The 26,718-nt window shown below is 41.5% G+C and overlaps 1 protein-coding gene across 1 annotated transcript in view; it reads left to right on the top strand.

Moving 5' to 3' along the window:
• Positions 1-25,328, top strand: part of MYLIP (myosin regulatory light chain interacting protein) — a 28,530-nt gene extending 3,202 nt beyond the window's left edge. Inside the window, exons 2-7 of the mRNA XM_075585657.1 lie at positions 1,015-1,205; positions 14,688-14,873; positions 19,098-19,295; positions 20,932-21,096; positions 21,760-22,180; positions 23,434-25,328. Of these exons, the coding sequence (XP_075441772.1) occupies positions 1,015-1,205; positions 14,688-14,873; positions 19,098-19,295; positions 20,932-21,096; positions 21,760-22,180; positions 23,434-23,523 (1,251 nt within the window). The 3' untranslated portion in view covers positions 23,524-25,328. The remainder of the gene's footprint in view (positions 1-1,014; positions 1,206-14,687; positions 14,874-19,097; positions 19,296-20,931; positions 21,097-21,759; positions 22,181-23,433) is intronic.
• Positions 25,329-26,718: the final 1,390 nt, after the last annotated feature.

Here is a 26,718-nt window from a genome sequence, read left to right as displayed (position 1 = left end):
CAAGATAAGATGTCTGGAACAGCCATATACTGTGAAGCTGCAAACATACAGTGTATGTATGAGGAATGTGATCCCATCCCAGGCATGCCGTGACAACAAACCATTGGTGCAATATATCATCGTTCCTGTGTCATAGCCTCGAGTCTTTTCCAATAAATGTGTTCCAGCCTGCATGAGGCTGGCAAATAAAGTTGAAAAGAGGGGGACGTTTCTTCATTTTTTTTTTTTTTTTGTGTGTTATTTTAAGGAGCAATCCAAGCAAGCGATTTTTTTATTTTTTATTTATTTTTTTAAATTTATTTATTTTTTGTGAATGTGTATTTTATTTTTTTACCCACAGTGTGTAGGAGCTTTGAAAAGCGGCCATTATCTGCTCCCTGCTAGCTGAGCAGGTGCCACCACCCCTACTGAGGCTTATATCTCTGAAAGTAGGGGGTCTTGGAGCTGAAATTAATGGGGGTTCAGCTCCGGAGACCACCTGCTTCAATCCCATGCAAAAAAAAATCGTCCACTTGGATTGCCTCTTTAAGATGCACGCCCTATTAGGATTTGCTGGGGCTGTAATAAACATGATATACTCGCCAACATAACCGCTTATATACATTTGTTTAACATACTGTATAAAATGATTGGGACTCGCCAATATGTACAACAACTGTAAATAGGGTGCATGCCATCCAAAACGAAGGTGTAGGGGACAAAAGTAGGACACGCACTATAAAATGAATAAAGATGGAATGTTATAGCTCATGAGCCTTTCTTGTGCATGTATGTGATATGTATACGCACGTTTCAGCATGTATACATTATTGTACATTCCCTAGAGGAATTGGTCACATTTGTGCATGTCCATGGCTGATCAACAATGAATGTCTGCTATATTTCATCTGTCAGAGGGGAAACATGCCTCCGGAGGATTCTTTTCTTATCTGTAGTGTAGGACTGAGTAAACTGCATTTGGTAATTTTACAGCTACAAATTGACTTAAAAGTTCAATTTCTTCTTTTCCCCTAGGTGTGCAGACGGCTGGGGATTATAGAAGTAGATTACTTTGGGCTCCAGTTTAGCGGGAACAAAGGCGAGAATTTGTGGCTGAATCTACGAAACCGAATATCGCAACAGATGGACGGCCTGCCCCCTTACAGGATGAAGCTGAAAGTCAAGTTCTTTGTGGAGCCACATCTCATCCTACAGGAACAGACCAGGTGAGACCCACAGGAGGTATTCCAAGCCAGCTTGTTCAGACAGGCGGCAGGTGTCAAATGCGCTGTGTGCACTAGACATACACTAATGTGTTTTGCTGCTTTACTATGCAAATTGCATGCAGTGTGTAGTCTATAAAATTATTTTATTTCAATGCTATCATATTTGTGCGACCAGAGTTGCATGGGTATAAACAAGCTCAGGAGACACATGTCATGGGTGATATGTCTCTAAAGTAACAGTAACTCCATGTTGGATTTTTATCCAGTCATTATTTTTTTTTAACTGCAATCCAAGTACATTCTGACTGTCTCTAAGGCTACGCTTATAGTGCCGGCGACACGACGGTCGCTGGAAAATCAGATTGAGATGACTTCCAGCAATCGTGACCAATCCGTCGCGCTTACTATAAGCGCACACGACGGCGGCAATGCATATGTTTTGCCGCGGCGTCGCTGTCGTCGGCACTATAAGCGCAGCCTAATTCTGCATTACCACGGCAACTGGATGCATGAAGAACCAGAACGGTACTACAATTTCAAGATGACATGGTGACAATATTGAATAGCATTGCAGTAGCTGTATTGATTCTGGTCAAAAGGTGGATCTTTTTTTTTTTTTTTTTTTTCTTCCTTGCATCAATATAAAATTAATTATTGAGATCGTGGGCAATCAGAAGCTTTTTTTTTTTTTAGGATCAATTAAAAGTATCAGCGTCTGCATCAAATGGTGTTTTTTTTTTTTTTTTCAAACAAAGTTGTGAGGGAATCATTTTAATGAGTTCTAAAGCCAGTTGTGTGTGTGTGTGTGTGTGTGTGTGTGTGTGTGTTTTCTTTCATTATTTTTTTTTTTGCCAAAGATGTAGAACATTTTGTCCTATAGTAACCTCATATCCCAGACTGTGTTATTATAGGTCATTGCAAACCACAACTACAGCAGAGCAGGAAACTCCCTCCCACTTAAACAGACTGAGCGGTATCCAGCACAAGTGGTGCCAGATTACTGTACTTCCCCCCCCCCATACGTACCGTCTTTGAAAAACACTTTTTGCCTTCCATCCCAAAGGCAAACCCTTCCTGGGATGGTGGTTTCTGACGAGTGCCATTGATCAGACTTACATGTTGCTTTTACATATATGTCCAATTTTTTACAATGTTTAATAGTTCCTAAGTTTTGGCAATAAGAAAATTTGGTGGGAAAAAAAAAAAAAAGGGGCACTGTATGTTGTGTAACGTGTAATATGTTCGGCAGAAAATGGGCCAGTAAAAGTATTATGGATAAATGTGGTGTCCGGTTTAGAGGTAATTATAGTGACAAGCCCCCCCCCCCCCTTTTTTTTTTCTTTCTTTAAGATAATGACACTAAAAACTACAACTTTGGCCACTGGGGTCAGTAATAGAAAGTCACGCAGCTTCCTTTTAGCTGCTGGAGCACGCCCTGACCTTGTGGCCATTCTGCCCGGCGTGCAGTCATTTTTGCCTGTGCAGGCACCCCAGCAGAGTAGCCCATCTACTGGGGGGGGGGGGGAAAGCTACCCCCAAACAATATCAAGGAGCGTGGATTGCTGCTTTAAGCCTGAGATTTGCTGGGCTCCGTGATATAGTGAATCTGGACAAAACTCGGCGTACCCCAGCAGTTCTTATCTGCTGTCAATTTACAGTATGTATAAACTGTCTGTTTGAAAATGCAAGCTACCTCCCTATAAGGGCCGCTTTATACATGAGGCCGACTAGGCACAGTGCCTAGGGCCTACGAACCTTTTCGGGCCTACAATATTTCACTTGAAAAAATGCCTAAACAAAAAAAATCACAAAATAAGAGAACAGCAAATTTTCATTTTAAATTCCTTCGCAGTATCGATACCTTTTTAAATATCGAAACAAAAGTATCGATGCCAAATATCGCTAGTATCGAAAGAAACAAACGGTGAAATTAGCATAAAAATGAGTAAAAATATCGGGGACACAGGCCTCTAGAAATAAAAGTGCCTAGGGCCTTCGAAGGTCTTAAAACGGCCCTGGACGCATACCAGATGCAAGCCGAAGCAAATCTAAATACTGTACATGGGTATGCGTCTGCATTCTGTATGTAGCTTATTTTTATGGTAAGCTTGGGATTTATGCTCCTTCGTGTTTCTGTAAGCAAAATGGTGCAATTAAGGATAACAGTATTAATTTACAATGCATCCCAGGTTCTGGAAAACAAGAGCGCAGAACACAGACCTTTCTCCATAGACGTGCAGTGTAACAGTTTATTCCTATTTTTAAGGAGTTTTTTGGTTAGCACTACATATACCACCTTTTTAAAAAGTGTCAGCAGCTTAATTTAAATGTTACCGGGTAAGTGGCAGTGAGCAAGTAGGATTGCTTTTAGCTATCAATAATCTGGCTGCATTATCCCAGCATGTATTGCTCTTAAATACAGCCTCCCACAGTGTTATTCTATTGGTTGCAATTTGCAGGCATCTTCTTTCCTCTCTGAAACATTTAGTAAGTTTAATGTTGTTGTAAGGGAATCTGGGACTTGTAATAGACTTGCAGTTTTGAGATGATGACCTGAAGTGGCTTTTCTGGTCTACTAATTTAACTCGTACTGGCCAGGTACAGCCATGACCTTCCTCGGTCTTGACACATTTGTTCATGAACAACCGCAACATAAGTGAATAGCACTGTTTGCTTTAACAGTGAAGGCAATTAGAACCGTGTATTTTATTTATTTTTCTATAACATTGCACATTTAAAGCCACCAAATGGGATCACTTTTACTGTATGGCAGTTCCACTCTGTTACTGATACAGCTCCTTCTTCCCCCTTTTTATTTTTTTATGATGGTTGTTTTAAGAATCTGGTTAGTAAGTTTGGGTTTGGTGCTTGTGGTCTACAATTGCAAAGAAAACAATTTTATACAGAATATATCTTCTGCTTTCGTTAGTGTCTGCTAGGGTTTCACAGCTAACGTAGTTTAGCATGAGTTGCAATGATCTGAGCTTAAGCAAAGCCACATTTTAGAACCTGGAAAAAAAAAATCTAGGATGTCACAATGAAGAATGATCAGGATGAAAACCGCAACGATTTTGAGCTGTGTAAGGGGAACTGGTTAGTTTATGCGGTTGCTCCATGGCAGCAGGAGCTGCAAGACATGGCCATGTAGCTTCAAACTTTTTCTAGGCAAAAAAAATATATATATATATATATATATATATATATATATATGTATATGTGTGTGTGTGTTGTTGTTGTTGTTGTTGTTGTTGTTTATTATTATTATAAGGAAAACATCTTGTGATTCATATTTGTACTTCAGACATAAAAGGATTATGAAGTCAAAATTGTGCTGCCTTGGCTCAAAGGGGCAATCCCTGATGGTGAACCTGAAAATATTTTGTAAGGAATTTTAACAATCTACTTGTAGTCCCTAAACCAGTAAATATACTGTATAGTGAAATACTGCGGCACCCCAACCCTCTCTATTGGCACGTCCTGGGTTCATGTGCATTGTAAGGATCCCCCAACCCTCTCTAATAGCGCGTCTGAGATCAGATGCATTGTAAGGATCCCCCAACCCTCTCTAATAGCGCGTCTGAGATCAGATGTATTGTAAAGAACCCCAACCCTCTCTAATAGCGCGTCTGAGATCAGATGTATTGTAAAGAACCCCAACCCTTGGGAGGTGCACTCACAATAACAACATTCACACAGCTGCCACGGGTGCTCTTTTTAAACCAGTCAGTGGAAGTATACCAGAACAAACCGGAATGAAACGGGCACTCCAGTGGACTTGTGAAAATAACTTTAGGTTTACCATGGGGCCTCGGAAGCTTTTATCAAGATTCTTGACAAAGGTCCATGGTAGGGCCGAAACATCGATCCTCTGAATCTGGGGGATGCAAGAGGAGGAACAAAGGGGGTGGGGGAAGAGCAGGCAGGGGGGTGCAGACTGAAAAGTTTGCCCACCCCTGCTCTAAATAAACCATTGGTATTTTTTTCCAACAAGTCCACTGGAGTTTCAGTTTAATTTGTTTTGAATATTTCCTCTCCTAAGAAATGCAGTATATATATATTTTTTATTCCTATTCATGACGTGTATCTAATGGCTTTAAAGAAACGGGGAAAGAAAAATAAAACCTGTGTGGAGGGATTAGTGTTTAAACAAAATGGCATGTGTAATGTTTGGACACACGTTAGTTAAACTGTAACTGGATTAACATCATCTCTCTCCGCAATGCACGTACACATTTCTGTGTTCATTAAAAGATGTCTGTCTTGGTATGTTTAAACATGCCAAAGGCAAGGCATTCAACAGTGGTCAAAGTTTGGGTGGTACAGTGTACCATTACTTTTATTATTTACAGCCCCGCTGTACCACAACAACATTTTATTACATGTGCACTGTTCTACTTCTTTAGAGAAGCCTGGATTTATTTTAGATTGCCTCCCTCACTTTGGGCATAAATACTATATACAGCTTTATAAAATAAAAAAAAGTGTGAATAACGTTGTCCACTGTTTAATACATTCAGAATTCTTTGTCTGCCTACTTTGTCCATCAAAATCTTTTGATTAACAAAAAGAACAAATCATTTTTATGCTTTGACGGCTGGTAAAGTATCATCGCCTGCTTCTATAGTCCTTTTGTTTCTGACTAATGTATGTTTTTGATGGCGTCTGTAAAGATTGCAGGCGTGACTACTCTGCCTGACTTTAACATGGCTAAATATTTATAGAGCTCTGGTTTCGTGAGGCTCTGAGGGAAGTCACAAGATGAAATGGTGTAATGGTAGGTCAATGACTCAGAGTAACCTCTGACTAATAGAAACTATGCATGTCTAACAAATGGGAAGCTGGCTACGTGATATAGATTAGTGTCAGCAGAAACCTTACTCCCGATTGGCCTCCTGCTCTTGTTTCCATGCAGAAAGTTCTGCTTTATACTTTAGTTAGCAGAGGTGGTTCTTCCGGGTTTAACTTGTTTTTTTTTTTCTTTCTTCAATCCTTGCCTCTTCCCTTACCAACTTCTGAATAGTGCTTTCTTATCTAAACAGTTTGAAAACATGTTCTCTTCCTTTGGCATTAAAGCAGGAATTCATGTTACAGTATAATGAACACTTCTGTTAGGTGAACAAGATTGCATCATTAGTTCATTTTAGAGGGGTTTCTAGTTGGAAAGGGTCTGCTGCACATTTCTCTGCTTTACTGCCCCCCTCAGCACTGAAGTACAGTAGTAAATACTAGTGAGGTCTTATTTATTTATTTATATTTTTTAATTCCATTTTTACTTCTAAAAAAATAAAATAAAAAAATCTGCAAAGAATTGTCCTGTCCCATTTCTTCCCCCCCCCCCCCCCCCTTGTGTTATGAGTGCAATATATTTAACATAGATGGCCATTTTCAATGCGCTGATAGAAGTGAAGAGACAAATTTGTGGTATGGAGGGATTGTTTTCAGTAAAATTGTAGTGGTTTACTTGATTTGTGTTTTAATTAGTTCCCCAAAGGGGCCAGATTAGAAAAACATTCAGAAGTTGGAGGGGCCATACGCTTATTGTAAAGCAATTGTAGATACATTTTTAAATGACCTGATCTTGTTTTTTTTTTTTTTTTTTTTAAAGTATTTAGAACATTTGTACTTTATTTTTCCGTTGAACATTCAGCGTGAAAAATTGCACTTGGCTCCTAAACAACTAGTATTAAATTAGCAGCAGTCGAGTCCAAGAGCCATATCAATGCAGCCTGTGTTTGTATGGTAACAATCTTCAAATCTATTTCTGTCTAGTGGCTTCGATACTACTTTATGGAAAGTTGGAGAGAAATGCTAGGGGGGTTACTTTTAATACGTTTTATATTTGAATCCCAAGGGTGGCAACTGAATGTAAAATGTTTTCTTGTGTGGGACATACATACAATCCTAAAACAAAATCTGTAAACTGGTGCTTACGTTGTTTTTAAGGGAGAAATATATACAGTACAGTATATGTATATCTTCAGTTTGCACTCCTTGTGACGCGGTGTCCCAATTTTAATATACGGAAATACAATTGTTGTTGTAAGCACACTGATGTGGCTTGAAGCCCACTCACTGCCTGTTTGCAGTTCCTGATTACACGTGTGAAGCGGTTGTTCAATTGTGCAGCCTTTGGCCTTGCTTCTAAAGTAGGGGAAAGGTTACCACAGTGCACATAATGGGGCCTGTAACTGGAGAAGCCAGGTGCTAACGTCCGCCTCCTCCCTTCTATTGTGACTGGGCTCATCGATTCTCTTGCTTATTAAGCACAATGTTTGCATAACTGTTTTAATAGTTAATCCATTTATTTAATTGGTGCGGAGACGTTTGTACATTAAAAAATATACGGTGTAGGAGGGGGACGACGGTTTGGAGACCCACCAGTGTCTGGTGCATCGGCCCAAGATGGATTCTCTCCCCCCCCCCCCCCCATACACCGCTCCACAGTGACAGGTAGGCACTGTCTGTAGAAACACATAATAGGAAGACAGACACACAGAATGTGAAGACTGAGAAACACGCACACTGAATGGGGTGAGACACGCACACTGAATGGGGTGAGACACGCACACTGAATGGGGTGAGAGACACGCACACTGAATGGGGTGAGACACGCACACTGAATGGGGTGAGACACGCACACTGAATGGGGTGAGAGACACGCACACTGAATGGGGTGAGAGACACGCACACTGAATGGGGTGAGAGACACGCACACTGAATGGGGTGAGAGACACGCACACTGAATGGGGTGAGCGACACGCACACTGAATGGGGTGAGCGACACGCACACTGAATGGGGTGAGAGACACGCACACTGAATGGGGTGAGAGACACGCACACTGAATGGGGTGAGAGACACGCACACTGAATGGGGTGAGAGACACGCACACTGAATGGGGTGAGAGACACGCACACTGAATGGGGTGAGAGACACGCACACTGAATGGGGTGAGACAGACACGCACACTGAATGGGGTGAGATGCGCGCGCACACACTGAATGGGGTGAGAGACACGCACACTGAATGGGGTGAGACAGACACGCACACTGAATGGGGTGAGATGCGCGCGCACACACTGAATGGGGTGAGACGCGCGCGCACACACTGAATGGGGTGAGACGCGCGCGCACACACTGAATGGGGTGAGACGCGCGCGCACACACTGAATGGGGTGAGACACACTGTGGGGTGAGACACGTACACACACACACACACACACACACACACACACACACTGAATGGGGTGAGACACGCACGCACACACACACACTGAATGGGGTGAGACAAACACACACACACACACACACACACACACTGAATGGGGTGAGACAAACACGCGCGCGCACACTGAATGGGGTGAGACACGCATGCACACTGAATGGGGTGAGACGCGCGCGCACGCACACTGAATGGGGTAAGACGCGCGTGCACGCACACTGAATGGGGTAAGGCGCGCGCGCACTGAATGGGGTGAGACGCGCACGCACACTGAATGGGGTGAGACGCGCACGCACTGGGGTGAGACGCGCGCGCACACTGAATGGGGTGAGACAAGCGCGCACACTGAATGGGGTGAGAGAGACCATGGGGAGGGGAGAGAGTGAGTGTGTGTTTGTGTGTGTGTGTTTGTGTATACACGTATGTGGAGAGACAGAAAGGGGAGGGGCGCAATTGCTGATGTCATGTGTTTAAAATAAAAAAATAAAAATACATGTGTCCCGGTTTTTACTTTTTGTAAATCTGGTCACTCTAATTTACTGGGTAATCAAGATTATCTCCATTTTAGAATAGCTGCCTCCTCGGTATGTTTATTTGTGTAACGGGTATTCCCCCCCCCCCCCCAATCGCAGATTATAGTATGGGTGCTGAGAACATATATAGTGTTACCCGGTGTGTGGTGCGTTACCTGTTGGCTCACAGGAGGGCTGAGCTTCCGCCAAGGGAAACCTGGGGCAATTATGATACTATGAGTAACCACTTACTCGGTGCAGCGCCTCCACCTGCGATGGTTCCTAGCAGAGCAGGAATTGTTCCTCGCAGGACATCATACAATAACCATATACACGTATGTGAGATAACCAATTACCTTTTACTTTGGAGCATAAGAAACACATATATCATCAAACTGAATATAACAGGTGTCCCTCTCTAGAGGAGACACTAACCACTGCGTCTCACACAACGCCAACGCTATCTTGCGCCACGGCGGACGCCAACACTTTATGCACCACGGCGGACGCTAACACTTCCACAGAATGATCCCACCCCGTGTCCAGTAACCCAACCCAATGTCTCGCACTCCCAAGTCATATACAAGTGTGTGTGTGTGTGTGACTGCGCAGCCACTATGTCTGGTGATAGGCCTTGTTGGTGCACTTGAGGTTATGGGTTACCTGCCGAGCACTCCAGTGCTTGGACCTGCAACGGACTTCACAAAGGATCAAAGCGAACTCCCGCACGATATCCGTGATCCACCCAGGATGATCCATCAGAGGCGATCTCTCTCTGATAATAGTCCAGCTCTCTCCCAGCAAGACACACAATGTTCGTTGCACTCTATAACAAATAGCTAATGGGGCAGAGTCCCTATCCTAGGGCCTGTCCCTACAACACTCCACTAGGGTGACTCAGGGCTATCTGGGGCCTAGGGGAATTGCTGGCCTAGTGCAGGGAGTCACTGACTCCTGCACCCTTCCTCCTTCCCCTAGCTGCTCCGCTTACCAACTGCCAATGTGCTCTCTGCCCGCGAAATGTATCTATTTGCTCCTGCAGAGAGTCACTGTGCCCTATTGGCTCCCTGGCATCACGTGGGGCGCGCAGAGGCTCATGGGACTCGTAGTCCCTGCCTAGAGCCTTCCCTGGTAGGCTAGGGTTTCGCGGGCTCCTGTCTGCGCATGCGCGAGCTATCTGGAGTTCTCCCGGCGCCTGCTCTAACTGCGCATGCGCGAGCTATCTCTCAATGGCGGCGCCCTGCTCCGCTAGCCGCCGGGACCCTAACGACGCGACCGCAGCCTTAGCGACGGCCCGATCGCGTCCCCAGCAACCGGCCGCGTGCACAAGAGCCCCCGCACCTCCCCACGAGCGGCTCTAACCTCCCTACCGCCGCGGTGAGTGTCCCGAGGGGGGGTCCAGTAACGACTCGGGGGACATGGCTACATCTGTGTTCATTTTTAACTTGCCTAAACCGGAGCGGGGTCCCCCGGAGCTGATCAGTGGTCTCCTGACCTCCGTGGACTGCCCGATTTCTGAGCAACTAGCGTGTCCTCAAGGCAAGAATACTTCCCCGAGAGATACAAAATGGCCGTGAGGTCAGGCTCATAGAAAGTGGGGACTGCTGATATATTTATAGGTTGTGTATTTTAAAACCGGCATAAAAAGCTACAAATATATTTGAAGCTGGAGGTTGGGGCACCAGGGTTCAGATAAAGTAGAAATACATTTGTTTTGTTTGCATTGCTTCAGCTACTCGGCGTAAATTAATGCCAGGATTAGCAGCAAAGTGTTAAAGGGGCAGTCTTGGCTAGGATAAGTGACTTAAGTGGCATGTTTAATATGTAAAATGTAGCTGACTGACGAGATTTCTTTTAAGATTCAGGTGTGTGTGCGTGTGTGCGTGTGTGCGTGTGTGCGTGTGTGCGTGTGTGTGTGTGTTTAACATTTCCTACATAAACATACTTTTGAAGGGGGTTCTTCAGTTTTTAATGTCTTTTGACAAGTCTGTTTGCCAGTCTTAAATTATTAACTTGGCTTTGTTCCTTTTTGTTCAATATGTAATTCTGATGGCGTCATTAGTCCAACAGATAAACCTAAGCCGCTTGAATTATGTGTTCCAGACAAGAAGTGATGCATGTTATTATTTAGAAAGTTACAAATGAAATAAGTAGAAGTGCTATTTTAAGGTTCATGAAGTTGTTTACATTTTTTATTTTTTTTAAAGTTAGAAAAGTCCTTTTTCCTTTGTAATTTGTATAGTACAGGCGGCCCCCGCTTATCCGACAGACCGCGTCCCGCAAACTGCCGTCGGATAATGCGTCCAGCGGACTGCATTATGCGGCGTCGGATAAGGCATCCGACGGAAAGCGGGACATCGGATACCGAGGACCACCTGTATAGCAAAACCTTCTCAGGTTTAATCACTTTAGTTTCACATTGCATTTAACCCTTCAGTGTTTAAAACATTATAGAAAGAAGCAAAGTGAGATCAAAAAAACAGAGTATGGCGCTGGATGCCTTTTTTGCTACCAAGTAAATTGTAGGCCTATAATATATGCAAAACTGCTAATGCTTTATTTCGGATGGATATTTACAATTAATTTAATTATGGCAATTACCCTTCCTTTCTCCCCTCCCACCCCCACCCCCCCTTCTTCTTCTTCTCTTTCCCTTTCCTTTTTTTTTTTTTTTTTTTTAATATTTGTGACATCAGGGAAAAATTGCATATTACTTTGCAAAGATACTTAACTATTAAAAAAGCCTGGTGGGGATAGGAAACTTTTTTTTTTAATATTATTTTCAATGAGACATGACATTATTAAAAGTGTGAACTCTTCAAGATTGCAAAATGGTTTTATCTCTAGTACAAATTGTGATTGCTGTCAGCTCAGGAAGGGAGGTACTTTGCAGCTGTTGGGTTTAGAAGAACTCCTTCACCTCAGACATGCCTTGTGGCATGGTTTTTACATGAGCTGTAATAGCAATGCTTTAGCAATACACCCATCTGGTACTGAAACACTTGAAATTTGAAAAGCAGAATAGCTGCCTCAGAAAAGTGTAAATACTCCCCACGAGTGGGAACAGCAAAGCACACCACAGAAGACGCTCGTCAGCCCCAACTCTGAGATGCTATCTGTGTAAGAGGCATCTATTCATTAAGTTGCCATTTTTACATTTTGAAAACAATGACTGCACTCCAATAACTGAAGGGGTCACTCATCAGTACTGTGGTTTGCTGCTCTTAAATATGGTTTGATATGGCAAAACGTGCAAACCAGTTCATTAAAACAGATGCTAATTCCTTTACAAGTTGAGGCCCTTAAATGCAAATACTTGTAATCACGGAACCAGAAATAAATGTAAAATAGTTGCATTTGTTTAAACCGCTATCAAATGTTCACAACTACTTTTTTTTAGTACTAAAACTTTACATGATCTGGTTATTTTCCTCTAAGTGGCTGAACATTTTTGTTATGTGAGCGTTGGGGCCTACAAAATAAGCAAATATATTTGTATTCAGAATAGCATGGGTCGCTAGAAGCTCTTTTATTCGTGTTAAGACCCTATTAAACTGCAGTAAAGGGGTCTTGGAAACGAATCCAAAAGTGATAAACGAAAGGCTGTTTTGTTGTCTATAGCCATAGATTAAATCTGACATGCGGACAGCATGACTTTCTTTTCCAGCAGTGAGAGGGAACCATTCCATTCTGCAGAAGTGGTTATCTACCCGCTGCTTTTGTGCAGGCACGTCTCCTGAAAAGCAGTAGAAAGCCTGGAAGGAATGCAAAGAAAGTGTCCTGCTGCAGGCAAGAAATGTCAAGTTGCCGTGTTGGATTCCATTTTGCATCTACGCCTGGCTTGTTTATTTCACCCCCCCAAGATGGTTTCATTTCTGAGTGATGCTGCTGATACATTTTGTGTTAATTCCAGTGGATCATTTGATCAACTCCTGCACTCATAAATTCATTGTGATGTAACAGACTCCTCGGTTAACTTGCCATACTGGGGTCCAAAAAATATATTCTGTATTAGCCTTCTGCCAAAAAGTATTAAACATATCTGCCCTCTTTTCAAATGCTAAATGTCTGTTTAGTAATATGGAGATAGCTGCAATCTAGTAGCACTGGTTAGTCCCACTCCCAATAAAAACTCTTAAAAGGTCGAGGGAGCATCTACTTTTCATTACTACTGGTCAGTGTTGTAAGGAAACGGTCACAAAGCCCGAGAAAGTGATAGTTGCCTTGGTTATAACGTTGGTAGACAATATTTAAAATGTTACCCATCGTATAAATATAGATGTGTGAATAAGTAAAACTTGGTGAGCACTAGTGTAATTTTTTGGCTTAAGTTAAGAGCAGCATCAGAGTATAGTTCTCTTCCAAACCTCCTGCGTAATTGCCTTCCGATTTAAAAGCAATATGCCAAGGGTGACTGTCATAGTAAACTCGTAAGGTGGTTTTCATGCTGCCCCTGGTTGGTTGACTAATTTCTCTAATGTGTCCTGTTATGCAAATTATAATTACTACCGTTATGGGAGAGACTTCACTTAGTCATGTCTCTGGAATTGTCTTCTGGGAAGGGTTTTGTTTCTGTTCTGTTCTGTTCTAAATATTTATAGAAACCTCAAATGATAACCTGTAGCAGGAGAGGAAGTGTGTACTATATAATCTTCATTTGGCTCATTTCAACCTTTCTAGGAGCAGGCCACATCCATTTAGTATGTGTTCAGACACTTGATCTGAAACAGTTTGCATGCTTTTTACATTCCCAGGCTTGGGAGAATCTGAATGTACTTTTACCGTGTGTTTTTTTTTTTTTAACTATAAAGCACAAATGAAACAGGATTATGCATATATTTTAACATTTCTGATTTTAAAAATAGTTAGGAAGTCTAACTAGTGTAGCTCTGTTTTTGAGTAAAAATAAGTACTTGTGTTTCTTTCTTTGGTTCTGTGAAAGGTACGCTGGTTTATTTATTTATTTTTTAAATGCTTCTACAGACCAAAACTTAGATATACTGTAATATGAATATTTTAGCCGCACACATCGGTATGCAAATAAAAAAAAATGTGCCTGCTTGGTGCATAAAAGCTGTGAATTAATGATCATTCTTCTGTGGCATTTTCTTTTCACGGTTTACTTTTCCTCATGTGAACCCCATTTCAAAAGGGAACCTGCTCTTGTCCATGTCATTTTTCTTTTCAATAACATTCCATGTATTGACTTTGCTTTTTGGCAGGTCTGCATAACGATTTTCAGATCCATGCTGCTGCGATCTGGAAATCTGTGGCATTTTGCCATTTTCTCATGTAGGTTTGAGTTCAATTCATATGGATAGAAGACGAGACTTGCATTTTGACCGACTATGGCTGCGCTTATAGTGCCTGGCGACGCGACGTCGCTCCAAAACAAATACATCGACTCCGTCGCATGCGCTTATAGTAGGAGCGACATTGCGACCAAACATTTTGTAGTCCGTGTTATTTATTTTTTTTTTTTTTTTAGAGACAGTCGCCACATGTAACTGTCTCTAAACCAATCACAGAGTGCCTGTTGCACTCTGCCCTCCCCCTTGGTGACATCACTGGCCTTGTCGCCAGCGACGTCGCTCAAACTTGAAGTGCAACTTTCGCCAACGTCGCTGGCACTATAAAAACGGCCTAAGGCTGCAATAATTGTTACCTTTCTATTGCAGTGGGTTTCTGTTAAAGCTCTGACTTCTTTTTCTTGACTGTGTTTGTTTTTTCTTTCTTTTCCCTCTCCTTCAGGCACATGTTTTTCTTGCATATAAAGGAGGATCTCTTGGCTGGCCGTCTGCTGTGTTCTTCAGAGCAGGCAGTGGAGCTCAGCGCCCTGCTAGCCCAAATGGAATTCGGAGATTACAATCAGAATACCGCCAAATATAGCTACCAGGATCTTTGTACAAAGGAGCTTGGGACTGCCACGTTGGAAAGGTATGATTAGATATCTTTGTTAGTGTGACATTCTCATTTCCTCTGGCCCTTCATACAGTATATATACGTATTAGCTACACGCCAGTAATATTTCAATTCTAACTTTTTATTAAAAAACATAAAGTACAGCAAATAAAAATCCCTTGTGAGCACATTCCCATGTCTGCAAACCTGCTTTTAACCATTATCTCTTGGCATAAAATGCTGCCACTGCAGCTAGGGATTCTGGGAAATGAGGTGCAAATGAGCACATAGTGTCACCACCTTTTTTTTTGTCTTCTTATCCATTTTCACATTGACCCTGATGAGATGATACCTGGTGTATTACACAGCTTTTCGGCACACCCCGAGTTAAAGAAGTGCATACCCAGTAAACCTATTCGCAGACGTCTAAACTCCAAGTAGTTTCTCAGTTGGAGTTTAGTGTGGTTATTTTGGAGGTTTTGGGGTCCCTCTCTTGTTCCCTTTGCACTTTTATCACATTGTGTAGATTTGCTTCCCTTTGGAGTGCTGCCTGTTCTCTATATTTTTTCTATACTCATAGACACCTGTTTCGACCATTTGGGTCACATCAGTGTGAGGCTGGATACATAAAATAAAATGTATATGTATATAATTACAGAACGACAAAACATCTCATGTCACTGCCTAATGTTCCTGCAGGGGCAGGACCGTGTTAATCTTACTACCAGGATATGCACTCTCAGCCAAATAATATGTACTTCATTTTCCCTGAAACTGCTAGTGACTGTAAATTGGCTGTGACGTCTCCTGCTAGTTATGTTGGCAATGGCTTGCGCCATATATAACAAATCTAATCAAGCAGGAAGGGAGGCTACGGTTTTAGGTTCTGTTAATCGTACACTGCAATACTGTAGGGCAGGGCACTGCATTCCATTTGGTTGTAAGCCACTCTGATACTGAAAGGACCAAAACTGAAACCACTATAATCGGGGGCGGCTTGATGGCACTGCCATCGGTGCAGTCGCACATAGCCCCGCGCTCGCAGAGGCCCCACGCTATTCTCCACAACACTTAAACTGATTGCCGGGGGAGAGTGCGTGGCCTCTGTAAGTGCCTCTTACCTTCTCTCTGGAACTCTAAGCTGCTCCTCCTGATCCTTATCTCCGCCATTATTATTATCCAATGATGCCGCAACGTCACATGGCGTAGCAGAGATGAGATGCCAGAGCATGTAAGAGGCCCCGCGCTCCCCCCCCCCCCCTGCATCGAGCCCCGCCAAACTGTCAGCCCTGACTATAATGGCTACATTAAATGCAAATGACTGATAACTAGGCCACTGGTTGTCGCACCTCTCCTCGGGACCACAGGACACTGCAGGCTTTAGAAATAACCAATGCACTTGCACACAGCTGAAGGCACCTAATGGGAAGAGGAATAGAATGTTGGGTCATTTCTGCAGTCCTGTTCCGGCGAGACCTGAGGACCAGGCATGGGGTGCTCAACTCCTGAACCTTTGGGGGGGCTTGAGGACTGATTTTCAAGATATCACTGGTTCAGCACAGGTGGCTCAGTCTTTAACTGAGCCTCTGATTGAACCACCTGAAGCGGGGATAACCTGAAAACCTGACCTGTTGGCAGGGGGAGGGGAGAGAAGAAAGGGATGGAGGACTAGTGTTGAGCACCCCTGGACTAGGAAGTAAAATGCTTTGAGAATTATCTGCCCCTCAAAAGGAGATGTAGGTAGGGAGTCTAAATTTAGATTGCCTGTGTGCTGCTAGTTGCCAGTTGTGTAACTTGCATCTATTTTAAGACATTGCCCTATATATTAGGTGTTAATTTAACAAATTGCTATTAAGTATCTGCTACTCTGGACAAACTAACCACCCTGAAAATAGGTGTGGTGCGATGAAATGAGCTGTCGGTATGTGCGAGCCGTAAACGCCGTGTTCAATGTTGCATAATACAATTATTACATGCCTGGATTTCTTTTTTTAGTATTCCTATTTTAAACATCTATTTAAAGCCCGTTTCTATTATATCCCACATCAATATGGAGCATGAACCCAACATGCTAAATATATCATTTTAATTGCACATTCTTCAGGAAGTATTGTAAATGTATTACATAAATGGAATGGAAAACATCATATTGGCCAATTTTAGTAGATGTATATCTTGAATCTTCGTTTATACTGTGTGCCAAAAAAAAAAAAAAGCTTGTATTGTCACAGACTTAGTACAAGTTCTCTATCGCAGGGGTGCTTTGCGCTTCCCTTGTCTCCGCTCCCCTTTGCCTACGCCCCCTCCTTACCTGCTCTCGGGCTCCACGCATCACGACGTCATGTGACGCTTTGCCATTTGACACGTTTAACATTTGCACAAATTGATGTAAGGGAAATAGCAATACAATAGTATATTGTTGAGACATTGCAGATTCAGTACCTGGATTCCCAAAAGGAAAAAAAAAATACAGATCTAGATAGATATATATCTATATCATCAGAAAAAAAGATCCAGAACGCTTTGAGTTAAAAAAATAAAGTATGTTTATAGCGGTGATCGTCGTTTCGGTCCCCGTTGGGGACACCTGTGTTATTTGTGATTAGTGCTGTGCAGAAAAGTAATTCAACAATTAAAATCATTGTGCTCATGCCGGCAAACAATTACGTATCAATCTCAAGCATAGCATGATATACAGACGGTTGTTTTGTGAATACAAAAACTAGCCCGATCAGGTAGGCAAAGCAATACTTTCCTTTCACCTGCTTCAGTTTTACTTTGGTAATGCGGAACCTCTGCGTAACTGGCGTCCCATCGAATGAGTAGCAGTGCTGTTCTGCGGGAGCACTACCATATATGGGTAACAGCATCATAGCTGTCAAAACCAAATAAGCTCTTTGCCTCATTGGGCACCATGCTTCAGACTTGAGAGGCACCACTGTCACCCTGAGGTATAGCTGGGGTGTTATTTGGCAACAGTGGGATGTCCGAAGGGGCGCTTGACTGGCTATTAATATGGTTTTGGGCACCTGCACTTTAGCAGCTGCCCATTGTTTACTTATAGATCGGGTACTGTAATTACATTGAACACTGTGTCCCAGCACATACTGCAAGCATCTAAACTATTTATTTAGTACACCAATTCACCACTATATATACTTTTTTTTTATTAACTATTTTTCATTCATCTAACCTAATCGGAGTGCCTGTTCCCTTCCCTACGTTCTGTAAATGTGGATACCCTGTAGCACAGGTCACTGCCCATATGTAGATGAGCCCTATGATGCACATGACCTTATTTGGTTTTGACCGCTATGACGCTATTACCCATATATGGTAGTGCTCCCGCAGAACAGCACTGCAGCGCTTCTACTCATTCTATGGGACGCTACAGTTACGCAGAGGTCCCGCATTACCATCACCTGCTTCAGTTTTACTTTGGTAAAGTATTGCTTTGCCTACCTGATTGTGCTAGTTTGTGTATTCACAAAACCGTCTGTATATCATGCTATGCTTGAGATTGATACCTAATTGTTCGCAGGCATGAGCACAATGATTTTAATTGTTGAATTACTTTTCTGTGCAGCACTAATCACGGACACCACGGGTCATCTGTTCTTTCTCCAGGGCTTTTTAAAAAATGTATTTGTATTGGGACGGAGGTATAAATGTTTGCTTTTATCTACTTGTTTAAACATCTTGACAAAGGCCTCAATGGGGACCGAAACATCGATCACTGCAATAAATATACTTTATTGTTAACCCAAAGTGTGCTGGGTCTTCTTTCTGCATTGCTAACGCACACCCATTTCCGCAACACCTTGGATGTAACTACGTAAAGGAGTGACTTGCCACACAGACTTTCTTCTCGTATGTATGTGTAGCGATCTATTCTATAGACCTTGATTATGTGCTGAGATGTTTAGTACCATTGCATGTCTAGCTTATTCAGGCACATTGCTGTTGGTCTCCAGAAGCAAAACAAAACAAATGGCCTTACATACTGTGAATTAACTCCATCTGTGTCAAAGAAATGTGACCCTCCAGCAATGGGGTTGAGGGTCAATGCACAATGAGCATTTTGGGTTGTTCTAAAACTTTCTGCACAACCTTTTTCATTTGATATCTTTAACATTTTAAAGTATTCCAAAGAAAAAAAGTGTTTTTACGTGATTACATTTGTAATCTTCTTCTGCATAGCCTGTTTTAAGTACTATTTTGTGTTGTAATTAGGCAATATTTCTCCCATTTTCTTCACAGTATTACTGCAAAGCACAAAAGTTTGGAAGGACTTAGCCAGGCATCGGGGGAATATCAGGTTCTCCAGATTGTGTCCACTTTAGAAAACTATGGCGTGGAGTGGCACTTTGTGCGGGACGTGGAAGGACAGAAGCTCGTAATAGGTATAGGACCAGAGGGTGTATCCATTTGCAAAGAAGATTTCAGCCCTATTAATCGGTAAGTACAGTATTCTGCCCGTGATGTGCAAGAACTTTAAACCTATTCTTAAATGTTAAGTTTTCCTCCCACATTAAAACAAATGCGTAAATTGATTGCTATGTTGTACTGAAATTAATGTTAACAGTTTCTAAGTGTAACACTAGCTAGACAGGTGTGTATTTTTTTTTTTTATTATTATTTTTTTATTATTATTTTGGTTGAGGAACCCTATAATTTATATTGTGAAATTCAGCGAAACCCCAACCCTCTCTAATAGCACGTCTGACATCAGATGCATGGTAAGGAACCCCAATCCTCTCTAATAGCGTCTGAGATCAGATGCATTGTAAATTCTTCTGTATTTTTGGTACAATTTTCAAAATGACCTTAAAATTACAGGGAACACTTTTAGAGAAGCCTTAGGTACGCAAGGGTTCCTAGGAACCCCTGTTGAAAAACGCTGATCTAGACCGATCTAAAATAGTGTTGTAGTCGAATGTTTGGCAGCACAAGTGTGCCACTGGGACATAAAGCACGTGATCGCAATGAACCGTTCTTTTCCCCCACCCCCCCAGTGACACAAACGAGGAAAGGGCCCCTCTTCCATTCAGATCACCTTCTCTGCTCCTGGACATCTCCCCCCAAAATTAAAAGGTTGCCCGTATGTCGCACACTGAACTTTGAGCACCACTAGGACATAAGGACACTACAGGGGTTAAAGTGGCTGTCCCACCTGTTTAGTACATGACACAAAGTACTTTTAAATGTATTGTACTTGTTGTTCTGTCCTGCACACTTGTTATGGTGACGTTTTCAGTTTGAGAAACTAACAACTGCAGCTGTTGAAGCTGTAGATTGTTACCACAGTGAATTATCTCAACCACTTTTATGGCTGCAGCATTTGAATCATTGCAGTTTATTTTTATTCTTTGTTTTTGTTTTTTTTTGTTTTTCATGGTTCATGTGGGATTATGTTTTTAGGGCCTATATATGTAAACACACTTTTATTCCCATTTCAGTGCAACTATTATGTGGAGCTACTGCTTCTAAAGTCTCATCTGAAACGTATCACGGCACATTACAATGTCTGCATTATTTTTCATCACTGCTTCAATGTGAGAGGCTCTTGCAACACCCGGTCTCGGCGATGTTTATTTTATTTTTCAGCTGGGCAAATGATGCTGTGTTTTTAAGAGCAAAACGCTAACGAAATCTGTATAGTAAGCAGTGACGCTGTATAAACAGATTGAGCCATTCTGTCATGACTGGGACAAAGTTACAACTGCCTCCGAGTTAGGCTTTCTAGCAGAAGGGTGTACAGTCATTTTGGCTTGGACTGCAGTTGAAATTCTAATGAAACTGACGGTTGTGTTGCATTTTCGCAGCCTAATCTGACTCTGCAGACCATGCCTTAAACAAGGTGGGCAGTCTGACTAATCATTACTGTTCAAACTTGACACTTATTCCACGGGGTTTGGACTAATGGGTTGGAAATCCTGTATGCCAGGCAATTGGAAGTTTTTGCTTGTAGTCGGAAACAGATACCACACCAGACTGAGCAAAATGTTCATGAACTCCACTGTTTGGTTACTGCAAATTGACATTTGAGTGCAGGAAGTTTATTATTATTTATATATTTTTTTTCTTTATTCAGGATTACTTATCCCATTATCCAGATGGCAACGCAGTCAGGAAAGAATGTGTACTTGACTATTACCAAGGAGTCTGGGAATAGCTTGGTTCTTCTATTTAAAGTGATCAGCACCCGAGCAGCTAGTGGGCTTTACAGAGCGATAACGGAAACGCACGCATTTTACAGGTTAGTTGTGCCTTGCAATGTTATCAGCTACCCATCGTAACATCATTAACTCAAGCAACTTCTTACGATTTGTATACAGAATTATACAATGTAATACATTTTACAAAAATTGGGAGGGGGGAGAAATCTATATATAAATCTAACGTTTCAGTCTCTCAAGACCACTATGACCTATTGGCAGTAACATGTTTGTATGCTAAGTGTGGGTGATTGGTAGTTGTTTTTTTTTTTTTTTTAAGCCATTTGAGAGCAGTGGGCAGTGGAGGGCATTTAAAGATGTACAGCCTCTCTCGTGTTAAGACACTTGTCAACAGACAAATGTACAATCATTTTCCTTTGTGGCTTTATGTAAACTAATTGTGCTGTCATGATTCTTCTTTATTTCTTATCTACTGTCATAAGTGCCAATTAAATGGCCTATTCATTTTTCACAATAAATCTGTAATCTTTCTAGATTACATTGATGAAATATATATGTATTTTTGCCCACTCTGTGGGACTGCTCCCTTTCAAATTTATACTAAATCATTGTGATATTTGTTACCATGTAGTGAAATAGGTATTAGAACTAGAAATTGGAAGCTTTCCGATTCTACACTGCCACAGGGGGCTGCGGCACTAACCAGTTCATGCAATGTGGTTATTTTTTTCACTTTGTTTCAGATGTGACACAGTTACTAGTGCAGTTATGATGCAGTACAGTCGAGACCTTAAAGGTCACCTAGCATCCCTATTCCTAAACGATAACATCAATGTTGGTAAAAAGTATGTGTTCGACATCAAAAGGACGTCAAAAGAGGCTTACGACCATGCAAGGAGAGCCCTGTACAATGCCGGCATTGTAGACCTGGTCACAAGGAATGACCAGGGCGAGCCAAGTTCCCCCCTGAAAACGTCTGAAAGTAGTATGAGCTGCAACAGCTGCGAAAGCCTCAGCTGTCAGCAAACCAAAGCCCTGCAGGACAAGCTGCGGAAACTGAAAGAGGCCCTGCTGTGTATGCTGTGCTGCGAAGAAGAAATCAATTCTGCCTTCTGCCCGTGTGGACACATGGTGTGCTGTGAGGGCTGTGCCACCCAACTACAGGTAAATTGTACATTCAAGATTAATTAGAGGGTGCTTAATCAATTCACCGATTTTCCAGCCAATTAGGTGGCCAGAGGAGACAAAAGCTGCAGGTAATAATAGTTTAGCGCCCCCCCCCCCCCCTTAGTAGAAACCCTGAGAAGAGAGCTGACACATGATCTTCTGACCTCAGGGGACCCATTGTTCCCGAGATATACTTGTACTGTATTTTTTTGGCCGATATTTAATATAATGAACTACAAACTTGGCCATGGGGTCACCAAAGGAAAGCCTCCAGGTCGTCGTCTGATGACATCTTTGCTTTCTATTGGGCGCTGGATCTAGGCTGATCCGAGCAGCTGTTTTGCTCCCACCTGTGAAGTATTCTTGCCCAATGGAGAAACAGAGTTCTATTTCTGGAGCACATAGACACGTGAATTGGGTGCACTGTAAAAACGGTATCCCTTTAGAACAGACAGGCACTCCTAATTTACAAATCATTAAAGCATGGCAAGGTTTTGGTCCCATCATGGACATTTTTTGAGGCTAGTATTAAAAAAATAGGACAAATCTTGACATGCTTCAATTAACCATTGATGAATCACTAGTGCCGGTCTAGTCGTCCAGTCAGACATTGATTAACACACATTCCCAGCAAGCTCAAACTCCCACACCCACCACATGATGAATATATATTTATGTCAACCAGAGAGCTACTGAGCGTGGCAATGGTATACAACAAGAGACAGGGGGTGCCCAATGCTACATCCAATTGACAAAACATATATGTGAAAAGTATAAAGTAAAATACTTCAATTAGGTTATTTCAGTGTAGGTATAGGGCAGTTAAGATATATATGTGTGTGTGTGTGTGTGTGTGTGTGTGTGTGTGTGTGTGTGTGTGTGTGTGTGTGTGTGTATATATATATAATATATATTTTTGTTTTGTTTGTTTTAATAAAATCCATCAATTTTGAGTGCTTTTTTATAACCCTGGTTTTTGGTATATATGTCTTTTTGGAACTGATTTGATTGCAGCATTAGTTGTGTGTTTGTTATATGTAATATATAATTCCTCCCTCCATTTCTCCCCCCCCTCTGTTGTGGTATAGTATAAATTTATATTGAGTAAGTTAGCAATTCATGTTCAGACTAATGAGGAATTTTGTGCTTTCCCTCAAGGGCACTTTGGGCCCTAAGCTAATTCAATGTGCGGAGAACAAGTACAGACTGCTCAGTACTGTGCTGATCAAATGCTTTCCTTCCCTCCCTAGTCCTGTCCAGTATGCAGAGCTTCAGTGAAACATGTCCAGCATGTGTATTTGCCGACACACACAAGTCTACTAAACCTTGCCGTGATGTGAGAATACAAAAGAGCTTGCCTGGGACATTTTGCAGAACGGAAACTGTATAGTCGTGTACATTAACATAAAACAATCTGCACTATCAACAACCATTGACTTTGCTATGACTAAAGATAATTGGTGAAATAGCAGTCGGATTATCGTTTTTCGGCAAGAAGACCATGATGAGGATTTATTCTCCCAGCTATTCCTCGTAAAGTGTATGTTTTGTTGAATCAAGACAAGCATATTGTGTGTCTGTTGTGGTAAAGTCTATGTATGGGACACCACTTGATATCTTGGTAAATCAAGAAATGGTACGAATCAAACGATCCCAAACCTGTATACTCATTCAGAAGTACAGAAAACACTACATATTGTTATTATATAACATAACCTATTATGATCAGAGTGTCTCGGGTGGGGGGGGTGGGTTATAGATGGTTTTAATTAGAATTTTTGTGATTTATGCCATTTCTATATTTGAACCCAAGATATCAATGGCCCAAGAGAAAAATGAAGAATGTAAAGCCAAAATAACTTCCAAATCGAGGAGAATTATGGTGCTAGCACAGCCTGATTTACCTCGATTATGGTGCCACTCCACAGTAGCCTAAACGTGTTAATATGGTTTTGTTTTTTTAAAGGATAATTCATGTTTTAGATTTTATTTTGTAGTGTGTTTTTAATTGTTATCCTTGCAGTCTTTTCATTGTTTCATTCCCAAGTTCTGGAATAGCAGAAATAGCATAAACCTAAAAAAAGAAGTGTTAAAAAAAAAAAAGTGTTAGGGAAAAAAAGGCTACAATAGTTAATTTGCAATTCTGACTTGTTTCTGGATATTAATGCTTGTTTTTTTTTTTAGTTTGTTTTATTTCATAGAATGGTTTTTACCATTGAATATTTTGTTTTAAGATAGACCAGTAACAAAGCATCATTGTGTTTGTTTGTTTTAATTTGTATTTTATAAAAAGAAGGGGACACACCAGAGACAGATGGCATAAATCAGAGAGCGCATGTTTTTGTGACTGCTTGAAATACAGCTTTCGCTGTTCCTTAGCCTCACTCTTCCTCTGAAGCCAGTTTTGCAAGAACAATCAAGTTATTCAGTATTGTCCTTCTATGACGTGAATATGTACAGGCATATTCAGAAGTGAATAGATTAGTGTTCACAAGCTATGTATTTCTACATTATGGTTTGTTTTTAACTTCTTTTCTCCCCCCCCCCCCTTCACCCTCTTCCTTGGGCATTATGGTTAACTAGGCGATTCACTAGAACAGTGGTTTTCAACCCTTGTCTCAGAACCGCAGCAAGATTATCCTGTGGGGATAACGAAAAAATGTTGCGTTCATACGTACTCGGGTGTCTGCCAGATTTCTTAAATCGTAGGCCATTTCTACACTCTGTAGTAACAGGACTCTCCCAAGGCAAGTGTTGAAAACCACTCTGCTACGATATAGGAAAAACTAGGAGGCCATTTTGGGTGCAATACCAGCTAGATTGAAAGCTGGGGAAAACGACACTGTCACTTTATAGATATGTTCTTCTTAATATACCTTTGTTATTGCCTTAATGTAGCAGTAATGTGTTCTTTATGCATTTTGTTTCTTTGCACAGACATTTTGTCAAAACTAATTGGAAAATTGCTCTACTTTTTTATGACGCGTTGGCATATAACCTCCGATTCTACGGAGGTATTTATTTTTTCACTTTGTAAAAAATGGATTTTGCCTCCACATTATGCAGGAGGGAACACCCAATATTTGGTGTGGTAGACAACATGTATTTTTTTTATCTTTATTTTAATAAAGGATTTCTGAAGAGATGTGCACTGTGTTTATTTAATGTTTCGAGTAGCTATATTTATGTGAACAAAGTTAGCATTTTTGGTGCCCAGCTAATGTAATGGGAGGTTCTCCAAATATATTCCATTAACCACTAATCTACATATTGATGGATGTGTGTAAGAAATTGGACAGCGTTGGGGAATAAATGAAAGTCTATGGAATGTAGGGTTTAATAAAGCAATCACGCCTACTCTACACCCTTCTTTTTTTTAAATTAGTTTTTTTTGAACATTGGAACTAGGTAGTACGATTTGTGCTGGACTGGTTTGATCTGGCTATTTTATATAACCGGTGTAGATATCGTTATACATCCTGGCCGCCCGGGAGATGTTTTGTGGGCAGGAGTGAGTGGAGGTAGTAAGGCAGGAGGAAAGGCGAATGTCGTGGGCAGAACGTAGGAGGCGTTTTTAGGTATATATTTGGGGGTAGGGCTCAGATGGGTGGAGAAAGAGGGCAGTGTCATTAAGAGCTGTGGAAGTTAGACCTACTATGGTTTTTTTTAATTTGATTCTGGAGGATATGGGAAGGCAGCGTAGGGATTTTGCATAGTAGGACGGTAAGTGAGCTAGATGAGTCTGCCACCAGCATTTTGGATCGATTTTTGGAGTTGGGACAGGCAAACAGGGGGAATGCTAACGATGAGAAGGTTGCAGTAGTCAAGGGACAGGATAAGTGAGTGGATTAGGATTTTAGTTGCACCATGAGGGAGAGCAATGCATATCCTGGCAATTTTTTATTTCGGAATATCAGCGACTAATCTTTCCCATTACAGTAGGACACTTAAGCTCCCCTAACTCCTTGTTAACACTTTCATCTCAGCTATTAAGTTTCATCATGTAACATGCTTTTTATTAGCTTTGAGTTCTTTTAACCTGTTTAAATCAACAAGGTTGATGAGCCAACATACTTTGAAGTCTAAAACAAGTCTTTGAAGTTAACGATAATGAATATTAAAGCTGCAGACCAAGCAATTTCCTACGTGGTGGTGTAGTTTTCTTTTTTTTTTTTAAATAGATTCCCAACCAGCTCAGAGAAACTCCAAACATTACCACATAATATATATGTGTCCAAAGGAGTGCTAGTGGGCGTGGCTAAATGTATACAACAAAAAACAAAGATGCCCAGAGCTACTTCCAATGTGACAAAAATACACAGTGCAATACCTATATATTCTCTTGAAAAAAGGTCATTTAATTTAATCCTTTGGTCAAGGTAAATAAGAATTTTAACTTAGGGTGTGTTAGGACCTGCTAACGGTCATGCCTTGAAAGTGGCAGTAGGCTTAAGACGCTTTGGCCAAAGGGTTAAACTAAGTTACCCTTTTTCAAGAGAATATACAGGTATTGCACTGTGTATTTTTGTCACATT

This window comes from Ascaphus truei, chromosome 2 (genome assembly GCF_040206685.1).
Source record: "Ascaphus truei isolate aAscTru1 chromosome 2, aAscTru1.hap1, whole genome shotgun sequence".
NCBI lineage: Eukaryota > Metazoa > Chordata > Amphibia > Anura > Ascaphidae > Ascaphus > Ascaphus truei.
The sequence above is the reverse complement of the archived record's forward strand: the minus strand, read 5'-3'. Positions and strand labels throughout refer to the sequence as shown.